This window comes from Heterodontus francisci, chromosome 4, assembly GCF_036365525.1.
Source record: "Heterodontus francisci isolate sHetFra1 chromosome 4, sHetFra1.hap1, whole genome shotgun sequence".
Taxonomy (NCBI): domain Eukaryota; kingdom Metazoa; phylum Chordata; class Chondrichthyes; order Heterodontiformes; family Heterodontidae; genus Heterodontus; species Heterodontus francisci.
This window is the reverse complement of record NC_090374.1, coordinates 30,810,817-30,835,647: the sequence shown is the minus strand read 5'-3', so window position 1 is coordinate 30,835,647 and position 24,831 is coordinate 30,810,817. Positions and strand designations below refer to the sequence as shown.

Genomic DNA, 24,831 nt, shown 5'->3' with positions numbered 1-24,831 from the left:
GAACTCGCTGCCCACGAGGGTGGTGGAAGAGGAGATGATCAATGATTTCAAAAGGAAATTGGATGGGCACTTGAAGGAAATAAGATTGCAGGACTATGGGGATCGAATGGGGGAGTGGGACTGACTGGATTGCCCCATGGAGAGCTGGCATGGACTCGATGGGCCGAATGTCCTCCTTCTATGCTGTAAATGACTCTATGGGCTGGATTTTAAAAGCCCGCCGCCGACCTTGGCAGCAAATTCAAAAAATGGCAGCACTCCTGCACGCCAAAGAGCCGCCACAATCTCAAGCGCGGTGGCTCATTTAAATAGCTGGGGGCGACCCGCATCCCCCATTCCCATGGAGGGGGTGGGCTGTCCGTCCCTGGCAATGGCATCAGCTGCCTGCGCACAGGGGCTGGTGACATTTTTAAACAGCAGCCAGCCCTGCCACACAATTTAAATTTTCTAAGTCCTCACCCCAAAATTAAATAAATACATTTCTAACGCCCCTTTCCCACCCCTCATAACAATTACAATAACTACTTGCCCTTTCCACTCCAAAAAAAACTTACCTTTTACATCTGACCTTACCCCCCAAAACTACACAAAGTTTAAGGTTCAGCCTTTCCCACCATCCTCTACACCTATTATGTATATTTGACCCTGCACTGACAAACTGACCTGCTCCCCCTCCCCACCTGTGTGGCGCTGCATTTCCCCGGACAGGGATCTGAAGGCACAGGAGTGCTGTAGGCCGCTCTGAGGATGGCAGTGGGCCCTCAGATCACAGGTAAGTCTATGTAAATTTATTAATTTTATTAATTTGAATATTTAAATGTGGTCCCATCGCCCAGCAATAGGGGGCCGCCATGGAGCCTTGCTGTCACCAGAAGGATCGGGTTGGGCCCTCCTGGCGTTGAGGTCCATGGCAAGCCTCATCCAGAGCTATCTTCAGGCCCCCCGCCGCAGCCTGGGGGAGAACAAAATCCAGCCCTATGACTCTGTGTTGCCAGACGTTTCATCACATGACCTCCCATTTCCAACTTATCAACTATAACTAATAAACGAAGGTGTTCAAAGAGCCCTATGCTTTCCTGGGTTGCCTTGAAAGGGTGGCAACCCTAGCTAAACCTGATAGCTAGCAGGTCTTTAGCTCAACCTCCCTAGCCCAATTTACATCTATGTTCCAAATATGCCTTTCAAAGTTGTTATCTATGGCTGACATGCTATTTTCTGCTATTTATATCTTCACCATGTGGAACAGTGTCATCTTGCTCCTCCCGGTCTGGTAAATGACCTGCAGAGGAATTTTGATTCGGAATTTATCCTCCATGACGCAGATTTTTGTCATCACGGTTTATGTTGTTGCATAACAGCCATCCTTTGTTAAGGCTGGAAAAGTATTACATATGAACACTATTTTAAAAAGAAGAATGGGAGGAAAAAAACACACAGGAAAAGAAATAGAGTGATCTGTAAAGTCCTTAAGATTTTCAGACGTCGTGGCTTAAGAAACTAGAGGAAAAATTGGAAGTCGTTATTATGCAAAAGTAGAAACAACAGAATAAGCAGATCTGAGCCTCTTCTGCAAATTCCAATTGGAAATTTGGCGGTGTGTGATTTTTACCTCCAAACCTAATCACCCAGTAAAAAAGTTATACAACTCCCAATCTCTTATTATCTGGCAAATAAAATCCATGGCCAGAATCTCTTAGGTTGTGCTTTAGCAGCAATGGGATTGGATAGCAATGCTATCAAGGTAGCAATGTAGGTGGGCTTTCCTATTAATCCCCTCCAGTACCTGCACATGTATGGTCGAAATGACAGAGAGCCAGGCTAACTATGCAATAGCCTAAGAGTTGTTACAGGCTGCAGACAGCCCATATCAAAGCTCAGTTACTGTGAGATTCATTCCCAGGAGGGTCCGATTGTAACACAGCAGCCAGGGTCTTCACAAATCTAGCTATTGAGAAACCAAGACCAGGGCTATGAGGACATTGCACCAAGAGGCAACACAGTGGTAAGAAGCTCAGTAGGAGTTTGCCTTAAAACTAAAGTTGTGCATGCACAGATTTTTCTTGGAAAGGTTTGCAAGTTGCTTCCATCAAGTCATACAAATCATCCCCGCAGAAACGTCTTCACTTCTGTGTGCAAATGCAGGTGTACGGGTATGAGCACAGAGCATCGCTCATGCAGTCTGAGCCACTTAGCATACCTTTACAGTCCTCTTTTTCTTCTTCCAAATAACTTAGCTTAATGCCCTTTGGGGAGCCCATTGGTACCAGTAATGATACTTGAGCAAAATAAAATTAACGTTCAACAGTTAGCACAAAGGTTCAAAGGAACTGATAGGGGAAAAATGAAGGTAAACCGATAAGAAATGGCTGAAATACAATTATTTCAACAATGTTGTGCCCTTTCTGTCAGCTTCTGTGTACTTACTGATGTCTAGCAACCATGCTTACCATTGTGACAGGGATGTAATTTACAGAATTGCAGAACTGTGGGAAATGGAATATTCAGGATCTTCCCATGTGAGTGAGATAGGTCCTTCCCACAGCCATCAGAACTAATGGTGGAAAATGTAGAGGCACTACAAGGGGTGGTGATCTTCTGCAATAAATCTCCAGCCCAGTTCCCACTGCTGTTTGCCCAATTAGTGTCCCAAAATTGGATGAATGTAGGCAAAAAATCTAGGCTATGTTCTCAAAATTTGTAAACAAAGGACAGGATGATAACTCAAACCAAGTGGCATGTCATAGAGAGATACAGCACTGATACAGATACAGCCCTTTGGCCCATCAAGTCTGTGCCACCCATTTGTACTAATCGTACATTAATCCCATATTCCCTACCACATCCCCACCTATCCTCAATTCTCCTACCACCTACCTACACTCGGGGCAATTTACCATGGCCAATTTACCTATCAACCTGCAATTCTTTGGCTGTGGGAGGAAACCAGAGCACCTGGTGGAAACCCACGCGGTCATAGGGAGAACTTGCAAACTTTGCACAGACAGTACCAAGAACTGAACCGGGGTCACTGGAGCTGTGAGGCTGCGGTGCTAACCGCTGTGCCACTGTGCTGCCCTGTAAATGGAATAAACGTCTATGGAATAAATTTTTGCCTTTTAGATTAAATGCCGAAAATCACTCATTAAGAAAGTTTGATAGACTTTTGACTGATTAAAACAGGATAGAACCATAGATCTCTGATATAATAAGCATAGCCAAAGACTACTAATACTGAAAAGGACTTAAATGGTAAAATGAAAATACCTTGAACTATGTGTAGTTGTCTATATCCTGTATTTAATTTTTAGGATAAAATGCAACACGTTAGGTGGCAAAAGGAGGCATTCTGATTTCAGAACTGATGAAAGGTCACAGACCTGAAATGTTAACAGTGCTTCTCTCTCCACAGATACTGCCTGACCTGAATTCATATTATAATAATAGGCAACCATATTTAATCACAGATTTAAATGAACCATTTATTTGGTAATCACTACCAAGTTTAGTGGATATTAAGAATATTGGTGAAAAATAGTTTTTGACAATTCAAATCTCTCAGTTTAATTTTATGGAGATCTCCACCAAGATTATTAATAGAGTTTAATAGCCCAGCAGCAGCTAACTTCAGATATTGTAAAGGAAGAGCATCTTTTCAGCCTTTCTGCCAAATCTGGAGGCTTTTTCAGTGTTCTATAGAAGTTTTAATGGTGTTGAGGATTGATAGTAGTGTGTGATGAGTTCTGTTCTATTAAATATTCTTCATATTTTGTGGAGCCCTCACATTCTTACTGTTTGAACTATTTTTGCTTTGAAAATCCATTGGAGGAGGATATCCAAAATATTAGACTTTCAATGATGTTGTCACTCACACCATTTACAACTGTCCAAGTAGCATTGGCAAAGGGACATAATATGGCATGGATTACAATTTATTTTTCACTCATGGTACCAACTATAATATTGCCCTCCTTTGAAATAGCAACACAGGATCTTTTATGTCCACCTGAGAGAGCTGATAGGACTTTGTTTAATGTCTATCCTGAAAAGCTGCATCTTCGACAGTGCAGCTCTTCCTCAGTACTGAAGTGGAGTATTAGCCTAGATTTTGGAGTTCAATTCTCTAGAGCGGGACTATAAACCCACAACCATCTGATTCAGAGTTGGGAATGCTACCACTGAGCCATGGCTGACTGTAGCTTGTTAGCTAGATGGAGGCAATTGTGCAAAAGTGCGGGAGACTCAGTTTTAAAAAATGGAATGTATTTACATTGCAGGTTCAGCATTTTGTTAGCCTTTCACAGGATGTGGGCATCGCTGGCAAGGCCAGCATTTATTTCCTATCCCTAATTACCCGTAGTTGAGTTTCTTTCTCATCCATTTTTGAGGGTAATTAAGTATCAACCACAATGCTGTGGATCTGGAGATACAAATGGGCCAGACTGGGTAGGGATGGCAGATTTCCTTCCTGTATCACCTGAAGACTTGAACTCCCTGTGGTTGCTGTATTAGTAACCTACTTAGACTATGATCCCTCAGGAGGCCAAACACAACTATGCATAACCTCTGTAGGCCAGTTCTAGCACAAGAACATTTTGTCAGTGGTTATCGAGATTAAAGCAGCATTTAATTTTTAGAAGGCAGGATCTCTTCAAGCAAATGCAGGAGAACTGCCAAAACCTCCAACTTTCAGTGCAAATTGCATCAAGCAGGTCACTGGAGTATTGTTTGCCAAGGCCAATAATTTTATCCGTTTTCCTGTGGGAAGTACTGAGTAGCAGAATGAGCCCGTCAGTTCTACAATATGGTAGGATTCCCACAAGTGCTGGGGCATATATAGAATCATACAACAGTTAGAGCACAGAAGGCCATTCAACCATATTTGTCCCCAACTGCATGCAATAACATTATTCATGAAAAGTGACCATTACATAAATGTGTAAGTGATCAGTAACCATAGAATAGAATCATGCATGGTAACGTTTGGTACCCTGGCAGCTTCCGTGATTCCTTACTTCTGCAGTGTCAGTATTGTTTGTAGGGCAAACACATCTCCTGGAGACCAAGGAAACAAGCTGCGACCATAGCTCCTTGATTCACTGTATCGCCCAGGGAGAAGTGTTGAGGAGAGATACTATGTACACTATGCTTTACCTGGCTCATACTCAGTTTCAACGTTCTCCAACAAAGATTAGATTACTTGTGCAGAGTGTGGGAGCGCTATAGCGTAGCCCAGTTGAGGCCTCAAAAATTAATACTAACTCTTGCGTCCAGTACAACTTCTCTATGCAAAGGAGCCTCCATTGGAGTTGTTTTGAGACTTGTCTCTGTCACCCACTTGTCATCGAAACTAAACTTGCAATACAAATCCAGAGTGAGGACCTGAGCTGATTCTGGCACAAAGATGAGTAAACGTCCATTGGGCCTCATGGGTGTGTTATAGTGCATTTTAAATCCTTACCTCAAGCTGCATGTATAGAGCACCTGTGATTCTTCCCTTGCAGTTTTCTAAATGTTTGCTTTTCGAATTACAAGGAGCCAGCTCTGCGCTAATACATGTATTCAGGCCAATGCTAAATTCTCCTCTTAGCAAGACATTTAAAGTTCCAGCCAGGTATGAGCTAAGAAATGTTGCCAGGATTCTGCCTAGCAGGAAATCAAGAGGCAATTACCAGTCGCAAACCAGTAGCTGCAGTGTAAAATGCACTGCAGAAGAGTATCACCGATTTCATCAGATCTTAAAAATAATAGATTAGCGATTTGGTCCCTATAATGTGTGGGTTTTGGAAAGGGTAAGATGACAAAAGACAATGTGGTGAAACATATAAAGGTTACCAATACAGCCAGATCAGGGGAGGTCAAGTCTTCAGGGGCTATGGTAAGATTTTAATTTGTACTGTTCTGACCACTTTGGAGTATATTTGTACTGGGGGATAAAAAGCACAAGAGCATTTAATGGAATTCTATCAATGCTCACCTATGTGCAGAAGCAATAAAGATCAGGAAACAAAGTTTTAGCAGCAATGGGTCATGCCTCACAAATCTGGTGAAATTCTTGTGGAGGTAATTAAACTTTCTGATAAGGGCATTGCACAGTATCGAATTTATGTGCTCTTCTGGAAGCAAGACTTTTAAGGGAGATTAATACTGATGGAATGAATGGAACATTAGCTTACTAGTTTCAAAACTGGCTTGGCAATAGAAATTAGAAGGTGTGATACATGCAAAATGCTTCAGTGCTGCTCCATAGATGATCTGTTCTGCTATCCACACCCCTTGTCATAACTTGGAAGAGGGTCGTTCCAATATAATTATTGAAATTTTGCTGATGACATCAAAGTTATATGGCCACGTGACAAGTTCTATGCGAAATTAAAAGAAACATCATGACACAAAACTTGGAAGTATTGTGAACTCTGAGGAGGATAGAGATAAACTTCTAAAGGACATAGACAGGCTGGTGGAATGGACGGACATGTGGCAGATGAAATTTAATGCAGAAAAGTGATACTTTTGGGTCGAAAGAATGAGGCCAGGCAATATAAAATAAAGGATGCAATTCTAAAGGGGTTGCAGGAGCAGAGACTTGGGGTGCATGTGTACAAATCATTGAACTTGCCAGGGCGGGTTGATAAAGTGTGTGGGATCCTTTATAAATAGAAGTATAGAGTACAAAAACAAGGGGGTTATCATGAATCTTTGTAAAACTCCATTTGTCCTCAGCTGGAGTTCTGTGTCCAATTCTGGGCACCACTTTAGGAAGGATGTAAAGGCATTAGAGAAGGTGCAGAAAAGATTTATTAGAATGGTTCCAGGGATGAGGGACTTCAGGTACATGGAGAGATTGGAGAAGCTATGGTTGTTCTCCTTTGAGAAGAAAAGTTTGAGAGGAGATTTGATAGAGGTGTTCAAAATCATGAGGAGTCTGGTCAGGGATAAACCATTGGTGGAAGGGTCAAGAACCAGAGGACACTGATTTAAGGCAATGGCCAAAAGAACCAAAGGCAACGTAAGGAAAAACTTCTTTTACACAGCGAGTGGTTGGAATCTGGAATGCACTGCCTGAGTCTGTGCTGGAGGTAGATTCTATCATGGCCTTCAAAAGGGTTTTGGACAATTATCTGAAAGAAAGATTTGCAGGGGAAAATTGGCACCAGCTGAGTTGCTCTTGCACAGAGACGACACAGACATGACAGCGAATGGCCTTTTTCTGTGCTGAAACCATTATATGATTCTATAAATTAAACAGATTGACTAAGTAATGAATATGGATGTATATATAAAGTAGTGAACACAGGAGCAGCAAAAATGAAATGTGTACAAAACAAATACGGACAATTTGAAATTGGACAGTTGAGCCACACGGATAGGTTTAGCCTAGTCTAACAAAGCAAATAGCTGCCTATTCGAAAAAGTTAGCATGCAGGTACAGCAAGTAATTAGGAATGCAAATGGAATGCTAGCACTTATTGCAAGGGAGATGGAGTATAAAAGTAGGGAAGTCTTACTACAATTGTAAAGGGCATTTATGAGACCACACCTAGACTACTGCGTACAGTTTTGGTCTCTTTACTTAAGGAGGGATGTACTTGCATTGGAAACAGTTCAGGGAAGGTTCACTAGGCTGATTCCTGGGATGAAGGAGTTGCTTTATGAGGAAAGGTTGAACAGGTTGGGCCTATGCTCATTGGAGTTTAGAAGAATGAAAAGTAATCTTATTGAAACATATAAGATTCTGAGGGGGCTTGACAGGGTAGATGCTGAGAGGATGTTTGCCCTCAGGGGTAATCTAGAACTAGGGGGCACTGTTTCAAAATAAGGGGTCTCCTTTTTAAGATGGAGAAGAAGAGGAGTTTCTTCTCTCAGAGGGTCATTAATCTTTGGAATTCTTTCTTCCCCAGAGAGCAGTGGAGGATGAGTCATTGAGTATGTTCAAGGCTGAGTTAGACAGATTTTTGATGTAGAAGGGAGTCAAAGGTTATTGCGGGGGAGCGGGGGAGGTGGGGGTGGGGGGAAGGCAGGGAAGTGGAGTTAAGGCCACAATCAGAACTGCCTTGATCATATTGAATGCTGGAGCAGGCTCAAGGGGTTGAATGGCCTACTTCTGCTCCTATTTATTATGTTCTTATTAACTCTTCTCCCTGGGTGTTGCATTAGGTCGTAGCCATCGTCGCAGTGTGGTGCTTGTTCTCCAAAAGTCATTTTAGGAGATATCATAGCCCTGCAAACAATGCTGACACTGCAGAAGGCAGGAAACATGGAAATTGCCAGGGTGCCAAGCATTGTCAGGCATGATTCTATTTTTATGGTCACTGATCACTTACACATTCATGGAACTATTCATGAATGTCATTGCACACAGTTAGGGACAAATATGACCACTTGAGTGCAATGAATTATGTAGCACTTGTGGGAATCCTATCATATGATAGAACTGACGGACACATTCTTGTTACTCGGTACTTCCCACAGGAAAATGGATAAAATTATTGGCCATGGCAAACAATACCCCAATGACCTGCTTGATGCAATTTGCACTGAAGGTTGGAAGTTTTGACAGACCTCTTGCAATTGCCTGAAGAGATCCTGCCTTATAAAAATTAAATACTGCTTTAATTTCGACAGCCACTGACAAAATGTATCTGTGCTAGAACTGGCTTCCAGAGGTTATGCATAGTTCTGTTATGGTCTCCGTGAGGGATCATAGTCTACATAGGCAGGTGTCTTTAGGCAGGTTCTGATGTAAAGGTCTCATCCTATGCACAGAAATGGTGGTGCAATTGCATATTAAAATGGAAGGCAAATTTTGCAATGCATCTGTCTGGTATACCTCCTCTGGTACTCTTCAACAATCTGCAAATAAAGAGTTGGGGATACCCATAACTGCATGGAAATACGCTCTTAAGAATTTCAACTAAAAAAATCAGTACATATTTAAGGATTTGTCAGAAGACGCCAAGATGTTTCCCTAAGGTTTTTTATTTGTCCAGTAAAGAAATAGTGTTACTAAAAGATACAGGAAGTATAACAAGGGTCCAAATGAAAGGGGCAGGACACTCACAGTTTTTTCCATATAGGTGCTTATTCCATCAAGCACTGCTCTACCTTACAGATTGCTTTATGGGGAGGATGTCTCATTTAAATAAAATATGGCCATTTAATGAGTCTTGTTTATGGGCTGTCTGCAGGATTCACATTGCATTGGCATGTGCAGAGTGCATCACATGTGGAGTTAGTGATTCCCTGTGTCAGGAGATCACAGTCGCCTGGTTCAGTCATAACAACAAAAACTTGCATTTATATAGGACCTTTAATGTAATAAAATATCCAAGGTGCTTCACAGGAGCATTATCAAGGCAATTTTGACACCGAGTCACGTAAGGAGATATTGAGACAGGCAACCAAAATCTTGGTTAAAGAGGTAGGTTTCAAGGAGCAACTGAAGGACAAGAGAGGCAGAGAAGCAGAGAGGTTTGAAAAAGGAATTAGGGCCTTGGCTACAAATGGTGGGATGCACAAGAGGCAAGAATTGGAACAGCGCAGAGAGCTCAGAGGGTTGTATGGCTGAAGGAGGTTACAGAGATTGGTGGGGGGAGGAGTGGTGGGTGAGGCCATCGAAAGATTTGGAAGCAAGGATGGGAATTTTAAAATTAAGGTTTTGTTGGTTCATTCTTCATTCATCCATACATTAAATAAGTTATTAAGCCTACTGCACAGAGCTTCAAATTACTTCTGTCCATCATATTGCAGTGAAATGGAATCTCTTTTTGACAGCGTCTGTGACTTTCCCCATTGAGGCTCATGTAAGAATTGCCATATCATTGAAGTGCTGGAAATCTGCCATTATTTGAGTAGCTATATTCAGCATGAGTTACAGCCTTGAAAAAAGGAGTGGGGAATTAAGGAGAACATGTACACATTTCCAGTTACATATTGCTTTGAATGTTGTAAGTATAGACACACAAATTATGCTGCAGCTGCAGCTGTCTGAGAAAATAAAACTTAGCCTTTATTCATTCACCCACTCATCCATCCAAAAATGTAATTGGTTATTTCCTACTTTTGTTATTCATTAATCCTATTGCACAAAGCCAAAAATTATTTCTATCCAGTCACACCGCAAGAAAATAAAAACTCCGCTACACAGCCTCTGTAATTTTCTCCGCCTAGGTTTCAGATGCAGAGGAAAGTTTGCCACTGAACATCAAGCTACTGTCTATAGGACTGTCACTGACCTCATCTCCTCTGGAGATCTTTCCTCTACAACTTCCAAGCTCATAGTCCTGCATCCCTGGACAGCCCGCTTCTACCTCCTTCCCAAAATCCACACACAGGACTGTCCCAGCAGACCCATTGTTTCAACCTGTTCCTGCCCCACTGAACTTATTTCTTCCTATCATGACTCTATCTTTTCTCCCCTGGTCCAGTCTCTTCCCAACTACATCTGTGACTCTTCTGACGCCCGACTTCATTTTGACAATTTCCAGTTTTCTGGCCCTAACCGCCTCCTCTTCACTGTGGACGTCCAATCTCTCCACCTCCACCCCCCATCATGACGGTTTGAGGGCTCTCCGCTTCTTCCTTGAATAGAGGTACAACCAGTCCCCACCCGCCACCACCCTCCTCCGCCTGGCTGAACTTGTTCTCACATTGAACAACTTCTCCTTCAACTCCACTCACTTCCTTCAAGTAAAAGGTGTTGCTATGGGTACCCACATGGGCCCTAGTTATGCCTGTCTTTTTGTGGGATATGTTGAACATTCCTTGTTCCAGTTCTACTCAGGCCTCTTCCCCTAACTCTTTTTCTGGTACATTGATGACTGTATCGGTGCCGTTTCTTGCTCCTGCCTGGAACTAGACAACTTTATCAACTTTGCTTCTAATTTCCACCCTTCTCTCACCTTTACATGGCCCATCTCCAACACTTCCCTTCCCTTCCTCAACTTCTCTGTCTCCATCTCTGGGGATAGGCTGTCTACAAATATTCATTATAAACCCACCAACTCCCACAACTACCTCAACTATACTTCTTCACACTCTGCCTCCTGTAAGGACTCCATTCTATTCTCCCAGTTTCTCCATCTCCGACGCATCTGCTCTGATGATGCTACTTTCCACGACAGTGCTTCTGATATGTCTTCCTTTTTCCTCAACCAAGGATTCCCCCCCACTGTGGTTGACAGGGCCCTCAACCGTGTCCAGCCCATTTCCTGCACCTCTACCCTCACCCCTTCCCCTCCCTCCCAGAACCGGGACAGGGTTCCCCTTGTCCTCACTTTCCACCCCACCAGCCTCCAGATCCAAAAGATCATCCTTCACCACTTCCGCCACATCCAGTGTGATGCCACTACCAAATGCATCTTCCCCTCCCTTCCCCTGTCAGCATTCCGAAGGGATCATTCCCTCCGCGACACCCTGGTCCACTCCTCCATTACCCCACCACCTTGTGCCCTTCCCACAGCACCTTCCCCTGCAATCGCAGGAGGTGTAATACCTGCCCTTTTACCTCCTTTCTCCTCACTATCCAAGGCCCCAAACAGTCCTTTCAGGTGAAGCAGTGAGTTACTTGTACTTCTTTCAATTTAGTATACTGTATTCGCTGCTCACAATGTGGTCTCCTCTACACTGGGGAGACAAAACGCAGACTGGGTGACTGCTTTGCGGAACACCCCTGTTCAGTCCGTAAGCATGACCCCGAGCTTCCAGTTGCTGGCTATTTCAACACCCCCACCACCCCCCACCCCATCGCCCCCCTGCTCACATTTCTGTCCTGGGATTGTTGCAGTGTTCCAGCGAACATTAATGCAAGCTCGAGGAATAGCACCTCATTTACCGATTAGGCACACTGCAGCTTGCCGGAATGAACATTGAGTTCAATAATTTCAGAGCATGACAGACCCCCCTTTTTATGTTTAGTTATTTTTTCATTTTTTCTTTGTCCTTTTTTATTTGGTTATTTTGTTTTAGTTATTTTTTAGTTTGTTTCTACTGTGCCTTCCCACTGTTCTGGTTTTTTAATGTTTGTGCTTGGAGTGCTTTGTGCTTTGCAGTCAATTCACATCCTCTCTGTACTAACGCTTTGTCTTTCAGCACACTATTAACATACTGTTTATCTTTGTTTCATGACCTTCTGGTCAGTTATTCTCTGTGACCCTGTCCTATCAACACCTTCTCCTTTGTTATCTCTTGCCCCACCTCCACTTTACTGGCTTAAAACCTTTTACATTTCTAATATTCGTCAGTTCTGATGAAGGGCCACTGACCTGAAATGTTAACTCTGTTTCTCTCTCCACAGATGCTGCCAGACCTGCTGAGTATTTCCAGAATTTCTTGTTTTTATTTTAAATTTCCATCATCTGCAGTATTTTGCTTTTATTTTATTGTCATATTATAGCTGCTTTGTGGACCCCCTAATTTTCATTGCTGCACAAATGGGTGGCTGTGCCTTCAGTTGCTTAGGCCCTACGTTCTGGAATTCCTTCCCTCAAACTCTCTCCTCCTTTAAGATACTCCTTAAAACCTATCTTTTTGACCAAGCTTTTGGTTACCTGTCCTAATATCTTCTTATGTGACTCGGTGTTATACTTTGCTTGACAACGCTCTTGTGAATGGCCTTGGGATATTTTACAATATTAAAGGTGCTATATAAATACAGGTTGTTGTTGTCATTATTTAAAGGTTATCAATTCTGAGGTGAGTGCATAATTAGAAGCCCTTGCAAGTAAAATGGCAGAGATTATCTGGGCAAACCTGCAACTCTAGTTACAATGTACTGGTATAGAGATGCCCATCATGTGCTTGTAACTTGATTTAGGGCATCTGCGCCCTGCACCAGACTACTGCCACACCTGTCTGCACTCCAAATCCCCAAACCTGCTTGTTCTCCACTCCCAGACCTGATCCTATTTCACCCCTACACCCTTCCTCATACCCTTCCCATGTATGCCCATCCTGAGTGCTCCAACCTCAGTCCTTCCACACTAAGGCTACAGATCACATTCCCTCCCTGCTTGAATCCCAGAGGTTCCACACACTACGCTCAACTATGGTCCCATTAGATTAGACACATAGGGCAGAATTTTCCCAGGCCATTGGACGTGGGTTCAGGGGCGAGCGAGGTTGGAAAGTCCCAGAAAATTACGTCAGGTGGGGATCCCAACACGATCCCATCCTCTTCCACCTTTTCCTGAGGCAACATTGAAGACAAGCAGAGAACCTCTGTGGATCTGTGGGGTAAGTAATTTAGAAGTTGGTCCTCAAGAAGCCAATTATGAGCTGCTTTAGCCCTGAATTCTGGACTCCCCAATCATGAGAACTGTTTCCGGACTTGGCAGGAACTCATAAGGGTGACTGAGGTGACTGCACAGCTGGGAAAGCTTTGATCAGTTACACTGAAGATCTCCAGCCATGGCCAGATCAGAGGCTGCTGTTCAAAACACTTCTTCTCTCAGGGAATGCTTTCACTGCTTGACAGGTGATTGCCATTTTACTTCACCTGTCTAGCACTTCACTCACCTGCAGCAACCCTTCCCTGCTGCCAGCCTTCAGCACGGTATGGGAGCAGCTCATGAAGTTCCACCTTCCACCTCTGCTGAGGGTCAAGGGTTAAGACCATACCATGGCCAACTGCTTCAGCAGCAGCACCAGCTGCCTTCTCCTCAGCTGCATGCCCCTCCACTGGGCAGAGGGGATGGACACTGAGATTCAGCTGGAAGGAGCTGAGACCCCCAATACAGGATCAGCTCTCTCAACTTGTCTGAGCATCAGTGCCTCAGGAAGCTCAGGCTCTCACAGCAGGTTACTGCTGACATCTGCAGCCTCCTGGAACTAGACTTCCTTCCTAATGGACACCAGGTGGACGTGCATTGCCAGTGGCCAATGATGTGCCTGTCACTGGAGACCTACCCCTTACCCCAGATCTCTGCCTCTCGCCAAGCTGTGTGCTCTCTTCTCCTGCAAGGAAAGAAAGGAGAGAGGTGTGAGTATTTGTAACGACTTGTTTGGAGAGGCCAGAAGGACACCGTTTGTGTAAGGTGACTGTGAGACATGGGTGTGAGAGGTCAATAGGCTGAGTGAGTGATGGCTGGAGACAGGAATGAGTAGAGCTGCAGTGTGTGTTGTCCTGAGGAGTGCTGTGCAGGAGAATACGGGGCAAGTCAGAATATGGGGCTTGGCACCTGAAAGTGTTTTTCCTCTCACTTGTCCTGCACTTCTGAGGTCCTGGATCCTCTTGATGCACTGTCTTCAGGTTGGAGGGAGCACATTCCTGCTGACTTCCTCGGTCACTTCCATCTATGACTGCTTAGTTGGAGAGGTTGTACTTTTCCACCTGACCTTGGGAAAGCTTACATCACTGCAGCCCCTCACCTCCCTCAGTAGGACCTCCATGTCTCCTCACCATTCCTGTGATTGCTGCAGCCTGAAAAATCCAAGTGCTTTTCTGAAACATGTCATGGTCTAGGCAGTGACTAGTGGGGTACTACAGAGATCGGTGCTAGGACCCCAGCTATTCACAATATACATTAATGATTTAGATGAGGGAACTAAATATAATACTTCAAATTTGCAGATGACACAAAACTGGGTGGGAGGGTGAGTTGTGAGGAGGATGCAGAGAGGCTTCAGGGTGTTTTGGACAAGTTGAGTGAGTGGGCTAGTGCATGGCAGATGCAGTATAATGTGGATAAATGTGAGGTTATCCACTTTGGTAGCAAAAACAGGAAGGCAGATTATTATCTGAATGGCTATAAACTGAGAGAGGGGAATATGCAGCGAGACCTGGGTGTTCTCGTACACCAGTCACTGAAGGTAAGCATGCAGGTGCAACAGGCGGTAAAAAAGGCAAATGGTTTGTTGGTCTTCATAGCGAGAGAATTCGAGTACAGGAGCAGGGATGTCTTGCTGCAATCTTGCTGCCTTGGTGAGGACACACCTGGAATATTGTGTGCAGTTTTGGTCTCCTTATCTGAGGAAGGCTGTTCTTGCTATAGAGGGGGTGCAGCAAAGGTTTACCAGACTGATTCCTGGGATGGCAGGTCTGACGTATGAGGAGAGATTGAGTCGGTTAGGATTATATTCGCTGAAGTTCAGAAGAGTGAGAGGGGATCTCATAGAAACCTATAAAACTCTAACAGGACTTGACAGGGTAGATGCAGGAAACATGTTCCCGATGGCAGGGGAGTCCAGAACTGGGGGTCATAGTCTAAGGATACGGGGTAAACCTTTCAGGACTGAGATGAGGAGAAATTTCTTCACCTAGAGAGTGGTGAGCCTGTGGAATTCGCTAACACAGAAGGCAGTTGAGGCCAAAACATTGTATGTTTTCAAGAAGTTAGATATAACTCTTGTGTCTAAAGGGATCAAAGGGTATGTGGCGAAAGCAGGAACAGGTTACAGAGTTGGATGATCAGCCATGATCATAATGAATGGCGGAGCAAGCTTGAAGGGCCGAATAGCCTACTCCTGCTCCTATTTTCTATGTTTCTATGTCCCTTTAATTAGAAATCCTTCATTTGGCAGTCATCCAGTCTGCCTTCCATAATTGGTCAGGGAGCCCGAAGGCAGGCTGTTAATTGGTTTGATCTGATAAAGAGCAACTGTCAGCTGTGCTGTGAAAGGGGTTGGGTTCCAAACCCGAAAATGGTCCTGCCGTTGGTAAGATTCCACCCATAGTCCCACCTTGTCCTCATTCTGTGAGTATTGCTGTAGGACATCTTCCAATAGTAAATAATAACATGATGATAAATAAATCTAAGGCATATAAGAGCATAAAGTACTCTTGTCAGTGGCATCGAATGAATATTTTCTAATTGAATGAATACTCTAGTATTTTGACAGGAGTGTCAGCTTATTGAAACAATTAACAATTTCATTCAAAAAATGAATGCAGAAATGTTATCAACTATGTTAATGAAGCATGTTAATCAATATGTGCAGGGTAGTTTCTATCTTTAGGATAGCCCATAGTTTGGCTTCTTCTGAACTCAATTGAAATATGCTTGAGGAATGTGTCTACCTAACAGATCTCAGGCTAGCCCAAATTCAATTCAATGGTAACTTTCAAAAGGGAATTGGATGCATATTTAACAACGAAATGTTCACAGGTCTCTGATGAAAGAGCAAGGGCTGGACTTTAATTGGAAGGTTCTTTCAGAGAGCTGCCAAAGGCTTGATGGCCTTCTGCACGCTGTGATTCAATGAAATGCAACACAAAGTCAGAACATCTTCAGCCAAGGGATGACATCATCAAAAGGCATGAAACATACTGCAGGGCATTCTGCATTCAGAATGCAATGATGAAAATTGCATGTCATTATTCAATACATCATAATAGGACATTTAGAGGACATTTGACAGGAAGATTAAAAGTCATTTAATATCTACATTTTAAAGGGTCAATTTAGAAATATGTGCTTTCACCTGTTTCCAAAGATTAGTCACAATTTTTAAAAAGCTGGAAATAAAAATCTGGTGTCATTAAAAGTGACCAATGAAGCTGTTGAAGTGTTATAAAAACCCAATTAATGTCCTTTAGAAATCTGTCATCCATACCCAGTCTTGTCTATATGTGATTTCAATCCCATACCAGCATGGTTGATTTAACTGCCCTCTGAAGTGCAATATTGAACTGCTATCAGTGCATCTCGGGGATGGGCAACAAATGCTGAGCTCTCCCAGTGACACCCACATCCAAAGAATAATTTTTTTTAAATGATTGCACATTAATGTCTATGCCAGCTTAGTTTAATATATTCAGTCAGATCATTCTTGCTAACTGGTTTAAGTATTTTGTCACTCTATTTTGCAGACTTTTACTCAAACAGAAACACGTAATCTGGGCCAGCACTTCACTGCCAGACTGATGGAGTGCTTCACTGTTGGAGGTGCTGTCCTTCAGATGAAAGGCCCCATCTGCCATTTGAGGTGGGCGTAAAAGATCCCAGGGCACTCTTTTGAGGAAGAGCAATGATGTTCTCCCTGCAACCACCATTACTCATTGGATGACCCCTGTTCTCGTCACTTGTCACAAACTGCTGCTTGTGGGAGCTTGCTGTGCACAAATTGGCTGCCCCCTTTTCTACATCACCCGACAGTGACTCCACTTCACAAAGTGATTCATTGCGCTTTGGAAGGTCCTGAGTTGGTGAAAGTTAGGTGCTTGATGGCCGGCACAGACACGATGGGCCGAATGGCCTGTTTCCGTGCTCTATGACTCTATGAATGTAAGTTTTTTTTCCTTTTATGTTCGATGCTTTAGAGAGCAGCAGAGTAATTCTGGCAATGCTCGGGGTGTATTAGCCGGACTGATAACTTCAAGTAGCCGCAACCAGTGAAAATAAAACACCCCCGTGCAACCTGGAGGGACCTGTCAGAACTTCAGACTGTGGAAGAAGATACAAGCCAGAACTTGACATGTGCATTTTATATTATTTTTGTAGCCACGTGGGGATTGTCAGACCCCGTTTCCTGGTTGTGTACAGCTAAAATGTGCACGTGTCTCCCTCCCTCTCTCTCTCTCTCTCTAGTATTCCTTGCCAAACTCCTTATATAAATAGTGTAGCTGAAGATCAAATCCAACCTCGCCAGTGTGGGGATAGGGCTGCAGTTAAAGGTTGAGGGGGGACTCTGAGTTGACTGCACATTAAACATGCCATACCTCCCTCCTTGGCTCTCTTATACCCAGCAGCCAGAAGTGCTTTTTGACCGGATCGCCAATGTCCTCTCAGTGAAAGCTCCGCTTATTCAGGCAGCACGTGGATAAACTTTATTTTCTACAAAGAAGTGTCACTTTCCGCTGAAATTAACGATCCATCTAGCGCCACCGTCTCAGAGAACATCCGTTTCGTGCGATTTTAAAACCTGTGAAACCTCAAGTGCCTCTTTTTTTTTGAATTCTCACCACCCACCACCACCCCCCCCCCCCCCCTTTCCTTCCACCTTGATCCGTAAAGAAAAGGCGAGAGATCCGAGGATTATTATTATTGCACCGCTTGTAACACCGCCTTATGTTGTATCCCAGCACAAAGATGCTCATTCCGGAGATCGCTCTCTTTCTGATTTACACAGCCTTGTTGCAAAGGGACTCCGCTTACGAATCTAGCCAAGACGATTACGATGATTATCAGGACCTGGGAGAAGCGAAGGTAAGGGGTTTTTTTTTTGCGTGTTGTTACTGTCTCGCTACTGCTCAACAAGGGATCACCTTCACTTTCTAACAGGCGCTGCAGGAGTTTGCGAGCGGTTAGAGAATTGACTGCAACGGCTGTTGCAGGCACGGAATCTGGGGGTAGAGGGAGCTGGGGGCAGTTTACTGAGCTTTCTCTAATATATGTAACTTTTTAATACATAATTATGCATACATATCACGTTTTAATATCTTGTAACACATATATGTAACTTTTAATAAATGTGTAACTTTTTAATACACTTTTATGTAACATTTTAATACATATATGTATTATTTGTATTAAAATTACATATATGTAACTTCTTATATCTGTAACTTTTTAATACACTATGTAATTTTTCAGTACATGTTTGCAACTTTTTAATGCCTATATAACTTTTGATTACATTATACATATATTTACACACTGCATTGACAGAATTTTAGGATTTGCGGAACCGGTCTCTTTTCAGCAGAGAGTGAGAGAGGACAGAGTAGCAAACTGTTTGCAGGCGATGGGGTCTGGAAGCTTTGCTTTGGGTGTTAACACTGAAATCTGCCGCGGGTTTCTGGCAGAGAAGGCGAGTGTTGTCTGTATGGGTGTCCGAGAGAGAGCAGAGACTTCCCTCCTGTCGCTTCACACAGACTGGCAAAGGTTTCAGTTTAAAAAAAAACCCAGACTGCGAACAGACGGGGGCGTGGATCCCGCTTTCACATCGCTTTCGACATTACCATTAGTTCCCGGAGAAATTTATGAAGTGGCAGATCAAATATGTATGGAGAACTCCCTCTTCTTCCCGGCTGAAGTAAGATGATCTGTCACTTAGTTTCGTTTTTACAATGAATTCCCATATTTACAACAATATGCAATATTCAGGAGTGAGGGAAACAAATGTGAAGTATTTATAATTCAGAGCCGGATCAGAAAGGCTTCTCCCATACCCCAGGAGAGGACAGAAGTGGGAGGACCATTTTTTTGTTTCTAAAAAAAAAGAGGGATATTGTGTGTGTCTATGTCGAGAACTGCAGGAGGGCCAGAGGACAGCAACAGAGAAGGAGGAGTTGGGAATCGAGGGACCGAGTGGCCTATTCCTGCTCCTACTTTGTATGTTTGTAATGCACTGAGGAAAAACTCCTCGAGAGATTTACAAATATGAAATCCATTCAGAAAGAATGATGGTTCTGGAGCGAGAAATAACTAAGAAAACCTATGAGTTGGAGAAAAACTGAGGAAATCTGATGGTTCTTGATTGAGAGTTGTATCGGTGTCACTGTCAGGGCAGTGAGTTTGAGATAGAGGGAAGGGGAGTGAGGACAGATACAGAGAGGACACAGATACATAGGGAGCTGGCAGATACAGAGGGGAAGAGAGAAGACAGAGAGGGACGTATAGTGTGAGAGAGAGAATCTGCATGATGTGTAGAGAGGGAGGGAGAATGAACACAGGAAGAGAGGGCACAGATACAAGAGAGAGAAAGAGGGCACAAAGACAGAGCAAGAGGGAGGAAAAAACATAGATATACAGAAACAAATTCCATAGACAGTTTACAAACAGATAGCAGATACATACGCAGATGCAGATCTCACACAGGGAAATCTCGTAAACACACCAAAATACAATGCAGAGACCTCACAGAGAGAGAGAGAGATAGAAAGATAAGTCGGTGAGTGACAAATACACCTCAGTCAAATTCAAACAGCCAAGCAGATGAAGAATGAGAGATGGAATAAAGAGAAAAGGGCACAGAGATCATAATTGCCCACTCAGAGACAGAGAGACAGACACAGAGCCAGACCAAAGGAGACAAACTTGTCAAAACCACATAAACATACGGCCCTGTTAAATTAGTGTGGTACTGTCAATAGCAGGAGACTGCTACTTCTCTGGAATAGTACGCTATATAAAGGAGGTGAACTCTTTCTGTTAACTCTCCATCAGAGATAGATTCACAGTAAAAATGTGAGAGAAATGTTTTGAGGTAGTGCTTCTCTGCTTGAGCACTCGACTGAAGACTGACCAGGAATATCAAAGATCCAAAAGGAGATACACAGAGACAGTCCTGCAACAGACACATACTCACAGGAACAGACAGAGAAAGAAAGTGAGATGCCACAGATACACCATGGCACACAGAAGCAGACAGACAGAGAAATCAGTTGAGCGGAGTAAGTGACAGACAGTAAATGTATAAAAAGTGGGTACAGGATGGCAGGTTTAAACAGCCTAATTACACATTTAGAAAAAGTAGGAGGAGCTGAAGATGTGGTTTTGTACTTTTAAAAGATAGAGTTCTCTCTCTGCTGTCATAGCTGGGGGGCGCTATCACTCACTGAATGGGGCTACTGTAACTCAGTCAAATCTTCTGTGTAGCTGATTAAAACATTATGTTCAGTTTTAAAAACAATTGTGGACTACAGATGTAGTGTTTATGGCATTTTGTAGAATGTGTTACTGCTGAAAACATTTGTCAACACTTCTGTGAAAGCCTTAACCCCTCCCTGCTGATGCTGTTAGCTGACAGCTACGTACTTTTTTCCCCCCATAATTGCCATTCCTCCTCCTGGCTTTTTTCTTGCCAGTCTCAATTTATCCATCTCTCAGTCTCACTTCTCTTATCTTTTCATCCTCCTTTGCTCTCTATTCAATTGTCATTCACAAAACTCTATATTCCACAGTCCAAAAGTTGAGAGGAGTGTTGACTTCATGAAAAGGGTTTGTCAAGCCATTTTTCTTTAAAAGAGGAGGCACAGAAGAATCACATGACATTTTTGCCATGTTAATGTCAGGGGCGAGTGATGTGGTAAATTAATTTGATGTCATTCACACCTTTCGGTTAAACAAATAAGAAAAAGGTTTGCCAAACGATAATTGCACCCCTGGTCAAAAAATTGTAAATGCGCCATAAAAGATCAACAAATTTGGTCATATGTTATGGAACCTAGAATGTAGTGTTCAATCTGAATGTTTTTAAGTACCTGCACAGAGCCTGCAGCACTGAAAGGGTGCGAACATTTGTCCCTCAACCATTCCCATCAAAATAGATTAACTGTCAATTTTTATTTCATTTCTTTTGAGGGACCTTGCTGTGTACAATTTGGCTGCCATGTTTCCTTATATTGCAGCAGTGCCTACATTCAAAATAACTAAATTATTGACTGTGAAGTACTTTGGGATGTCACAATGGCATGAAATGCACTATATGAATGCAAGTACTTTCTTTCTTGCCTTCCTTCTATCTTTTTTAAAGTGCAACAGAATCACGTTGCTGTCTTGTGGCCCATAGAACCAGTGACAGTATCGCATTGCAGCCTCACCATGGGATGCTATACATTTTGACTGCAGCTTGACGTTTGAAACAGGCCGGAAAGTGCAGCACATTATCTTCCCCAGCCATTGTGAAAAATAATGGGAAAAGATGCCACAGTGCTGTATGAAGTTAGGTGCATGTGGATCCAGTGCTGCAAAAATCCTGGCTGAGTATTATAACAGTTTCTGCCACACAGGAATACCTGCAGCCATCTTTGCAAAAACACTTAAGAATTGTGCACCACGAGAGCAGCCAAAGAAGAGAATTACTGACCTTTCAAAGTGGATGATGTTTGCCAAGTTGATGGAAAGCCATTTTTACAAATCTATGATACACTATCCTAGGCAGTTGTGACTATCATGACAATAGCTGCTGTGGGCTTAGTTGCTTCTCGATCATTGGTGATAGCAGGCACTAACATTATCTTGTCGCATGCTGCAATGTGTAAACCTATCTTTTAACTTCAATGAAAAATCAATTTCCTTATTTTTTTTTAAAATGAGGAGTTATAGAAAACATCAATATTTTTGCTGGTGGTGTATATAAACTTTCTTAACTTCATGACAGAAAAAGATAATATGTTCCCCTGACTAAATTTAATAGCTCAGAAATTGCCAGAAAGATAATGGGGAGTAAACAGTACCTGCCATTATTAGTGTGTAAAAAACACCCCAGCAATTTGTGTTTAGGACAAGATAGACCATGAGTTCCTGGCTGATTTTGCTATTAGTCTCACCATAACCACAATAATTACCATCTAGCTGTGAGCCTCCTCATTGTGTGTTCTAGAATTGCTGGATCTGCACTGTTAATATGTATGAATCTCACTGCAGTCATTTAGAGCTGGTATTTCATGTCGTAATGACATGATTAATGGTCCTGACATTAGGAGCAAGAGGATAACTAAGGAAAGGGTACAGCCTATGAGAGATGTGCAAGGGAACTTAGGCGTAGATGCAGAAGATGTGGGCAGGGTTCTTAATGAGTTTTTTGTCTCTGTCTTCAGAAAAGAGAGGGTTGATGTAGACATTATAGTTAAAGAGGAGGAGTGTGAAATATTAGATACAATAAGCATAATGAGAGAGGAAGTACTAGAGGATCTGACATCCTTGAAAGTGGATAAATCGCCAGGGCCGGATGGATTGCATCCCAGGTTGTTAAAGGAAGACAGGGAGGAAATAACGGATGCTCTGAGGATCATCTTCAAATCCTCACTAAATACAGGAGAGGGACCAGACGATTGGAGGTCTGCGAACATTGTACCATTGTTTAAAAAGGGTGTGAGGGATATGCCAAATAATTATAGGCCGGTCAGTCTGACCTCGGTGGTGGGTAAATTGTTAGAATCTATTCTGAGGGACAGGATAAACTGCCACGTAGAAAGGCACAGATTAATCAGGGATAGTCAACATGAATTTTTTAAGAGAAGGTCATATCTTGCTAACTTAATTGAGTTTTTTGAGGAAGTAACAAGAAGGATTGATGAAGGTAGTGCAGTGGACGTGGTCTACATGGACTTTAGTAAGGCATTTGACAAGGTTCGACATGGCAGACAGGTCAGTAAAATGATAACCTATGGGATACAGGGGAATGTGGCAGGTTGGATCCAGAATCAGGGCCAGGAAACAAAGGGTAGTAGTCGACAGATGTTTTTGTGAATGGAAAGCTGTTTCCAGTGGCATTCCGCAGGGTTCAGTGTTGGGTCCCTTGCTGTTTGTGGTATATATTAATGATTTGGTCTTAAATGTGGGAGGCATGATTGGGAAATTTGCTGAAATAGTGAAGAGGATAGTCGTAGACTCCAGAAATATATCAATGGTTTGGTTGACTGGGTGGAGAAGTGGCAAATGGAATTCAATCCAGAAAAGTGGGAGGTAATGCATTTGGGGAGGGCAAATAAAGCGAGGGAATACATACTAAATTTGAGGATATTGAGAGGGGTAGAAGAAGTGAGAGACCTTGGCGTGCATGTCCACAGGTCCCTGAACATAGCAGGACAGGTAGATAAAGTGGTGAAGAAGACATCTAGAATGCTTTCCTTTATTGGCCGAGGTATAGAATTCAAAAGCAGGGATGCAATGCTGGAATTGCATAAAACGCTGGTTAGGCCACAGTTGGAGTAATGCATGCAGTTCTGGTCACCACATTACAGAAAGGACATAATTACTGTGGAGAGAGTACAGAGGAGATTTACAATTATGTTGCCAGGGCTCAGAAAGTTGCAGCTATGAGGAAAGATTGGATAGGCTAGGGTTGTTTTCCTCAGAACAGAGGAGGCTGAGCGGTTACTTAATCTTCTTCTTCTTCTTTGGCCTCCTTGTCTCGAGAGACAATGGGTAAGCGCCGAAAGGTGGTGGTTTGTGGAGCAGCGCCTGGAGTGGCTACAAAGGCCAATCCTAGAGTGACAGATTCTTCCACAGATGCTGCAGATAAAATTGGTTGTCGGGGCTGTTACACAGTTGGCTCTCTCCTACATTTCTGTCTTTTTTCCTGCCAATTGCTAAGTCTCTTTGACTCGCCACTCTTTAGCCCCGCCTTTATGGCTGCCCGCCAGCTCTGGCGATCACTGGCAACTGACTCCCAAACTTGTGGTCAATGTCACAGGACTTCATGTCGCGTTTACAGATGTCTTTAAAGCGGAGACATAGACTGCTGGTGAGTCTGATACCAGTGATGAGTTCACTGTACAATGTGTCCTTGACTTAATAGAGGTGTACAAAATTATGAGAGGCCTAGATAGACAGGAAGGATCTGTTTCCCCTAGCAGAGAGGTCAATTACTGGGGGCACTGATTTAGGTGATTGATAGACGGATTAGAGAGGACATGAGGAAAAACTTTTTCACACAGGAGGTGTCTGGTATTTACTGCCAGGAATGGTTGTGGAGGCAGAAACCCTCAATTCTTTTAAATAAAGGTACCTGGACTTGCACCTTAAGTGCTGTAACCGGCAAGGCTACGGACCAGGTGCTGGAAGGTGGGATTAGATTGGACGGATCGTTTTTTTTTTTGCAGCCAGCACGGACATGACGGGCTGATTGGCCTCCTTCTGTGCTGTAATTTTTCTGTGGTTCTATGGTTCGATGGCATGAAACTGAACCATGGAGGCCCAGAAAAAGATGAAAGGCTCACTCCCACAAGTAGTAAGTTGTACCTAGAGATTTTTAATTTTATGATTTTTTTTTCTCACTTTTCCATTCTGTCTCCTTTCTCTCTCTGTTTATCCTCCCTTCTCTCTTAATTGCTCTTTCTGTATCTAATTTGACATTAATTCACCCTATTTCCTTCTACATTGCCCACTCTGTTTCTTTCTCAATCCTTTTGTTTCATTGGTTAAGGCGATAAACCATGGGATGTGATGT

At 43.1% G+C, this 24,831-nt stretch overlaps 1 protein-coding gene across 1 annotated transcript in view; it reads left to right on the top strand.

Moving 5' to 3' along the window:
• The first annotated feature begins 17,469 nt into the window (after positions 1 to 17,469).
• Positions 17,470 to 24,831, top strand: part of vegfc (vascular endothelial growth factor c) — a 221,487-nt gene continuing 214,125 nt past the window's right edge. Inside the window, exon 1 of the mRNA XM_068029324.1 lies at positions 17,470 to 18,140. Coding sequence (XP_067885425.1) covers positions 18,003 to 18,140 — 138 coding nt within the window. The 5' untranslated portion in view covers positions 17,470 to 18,002. The remainder of the gene's footprint in view (positions 18,141 to 24,831) is intronic.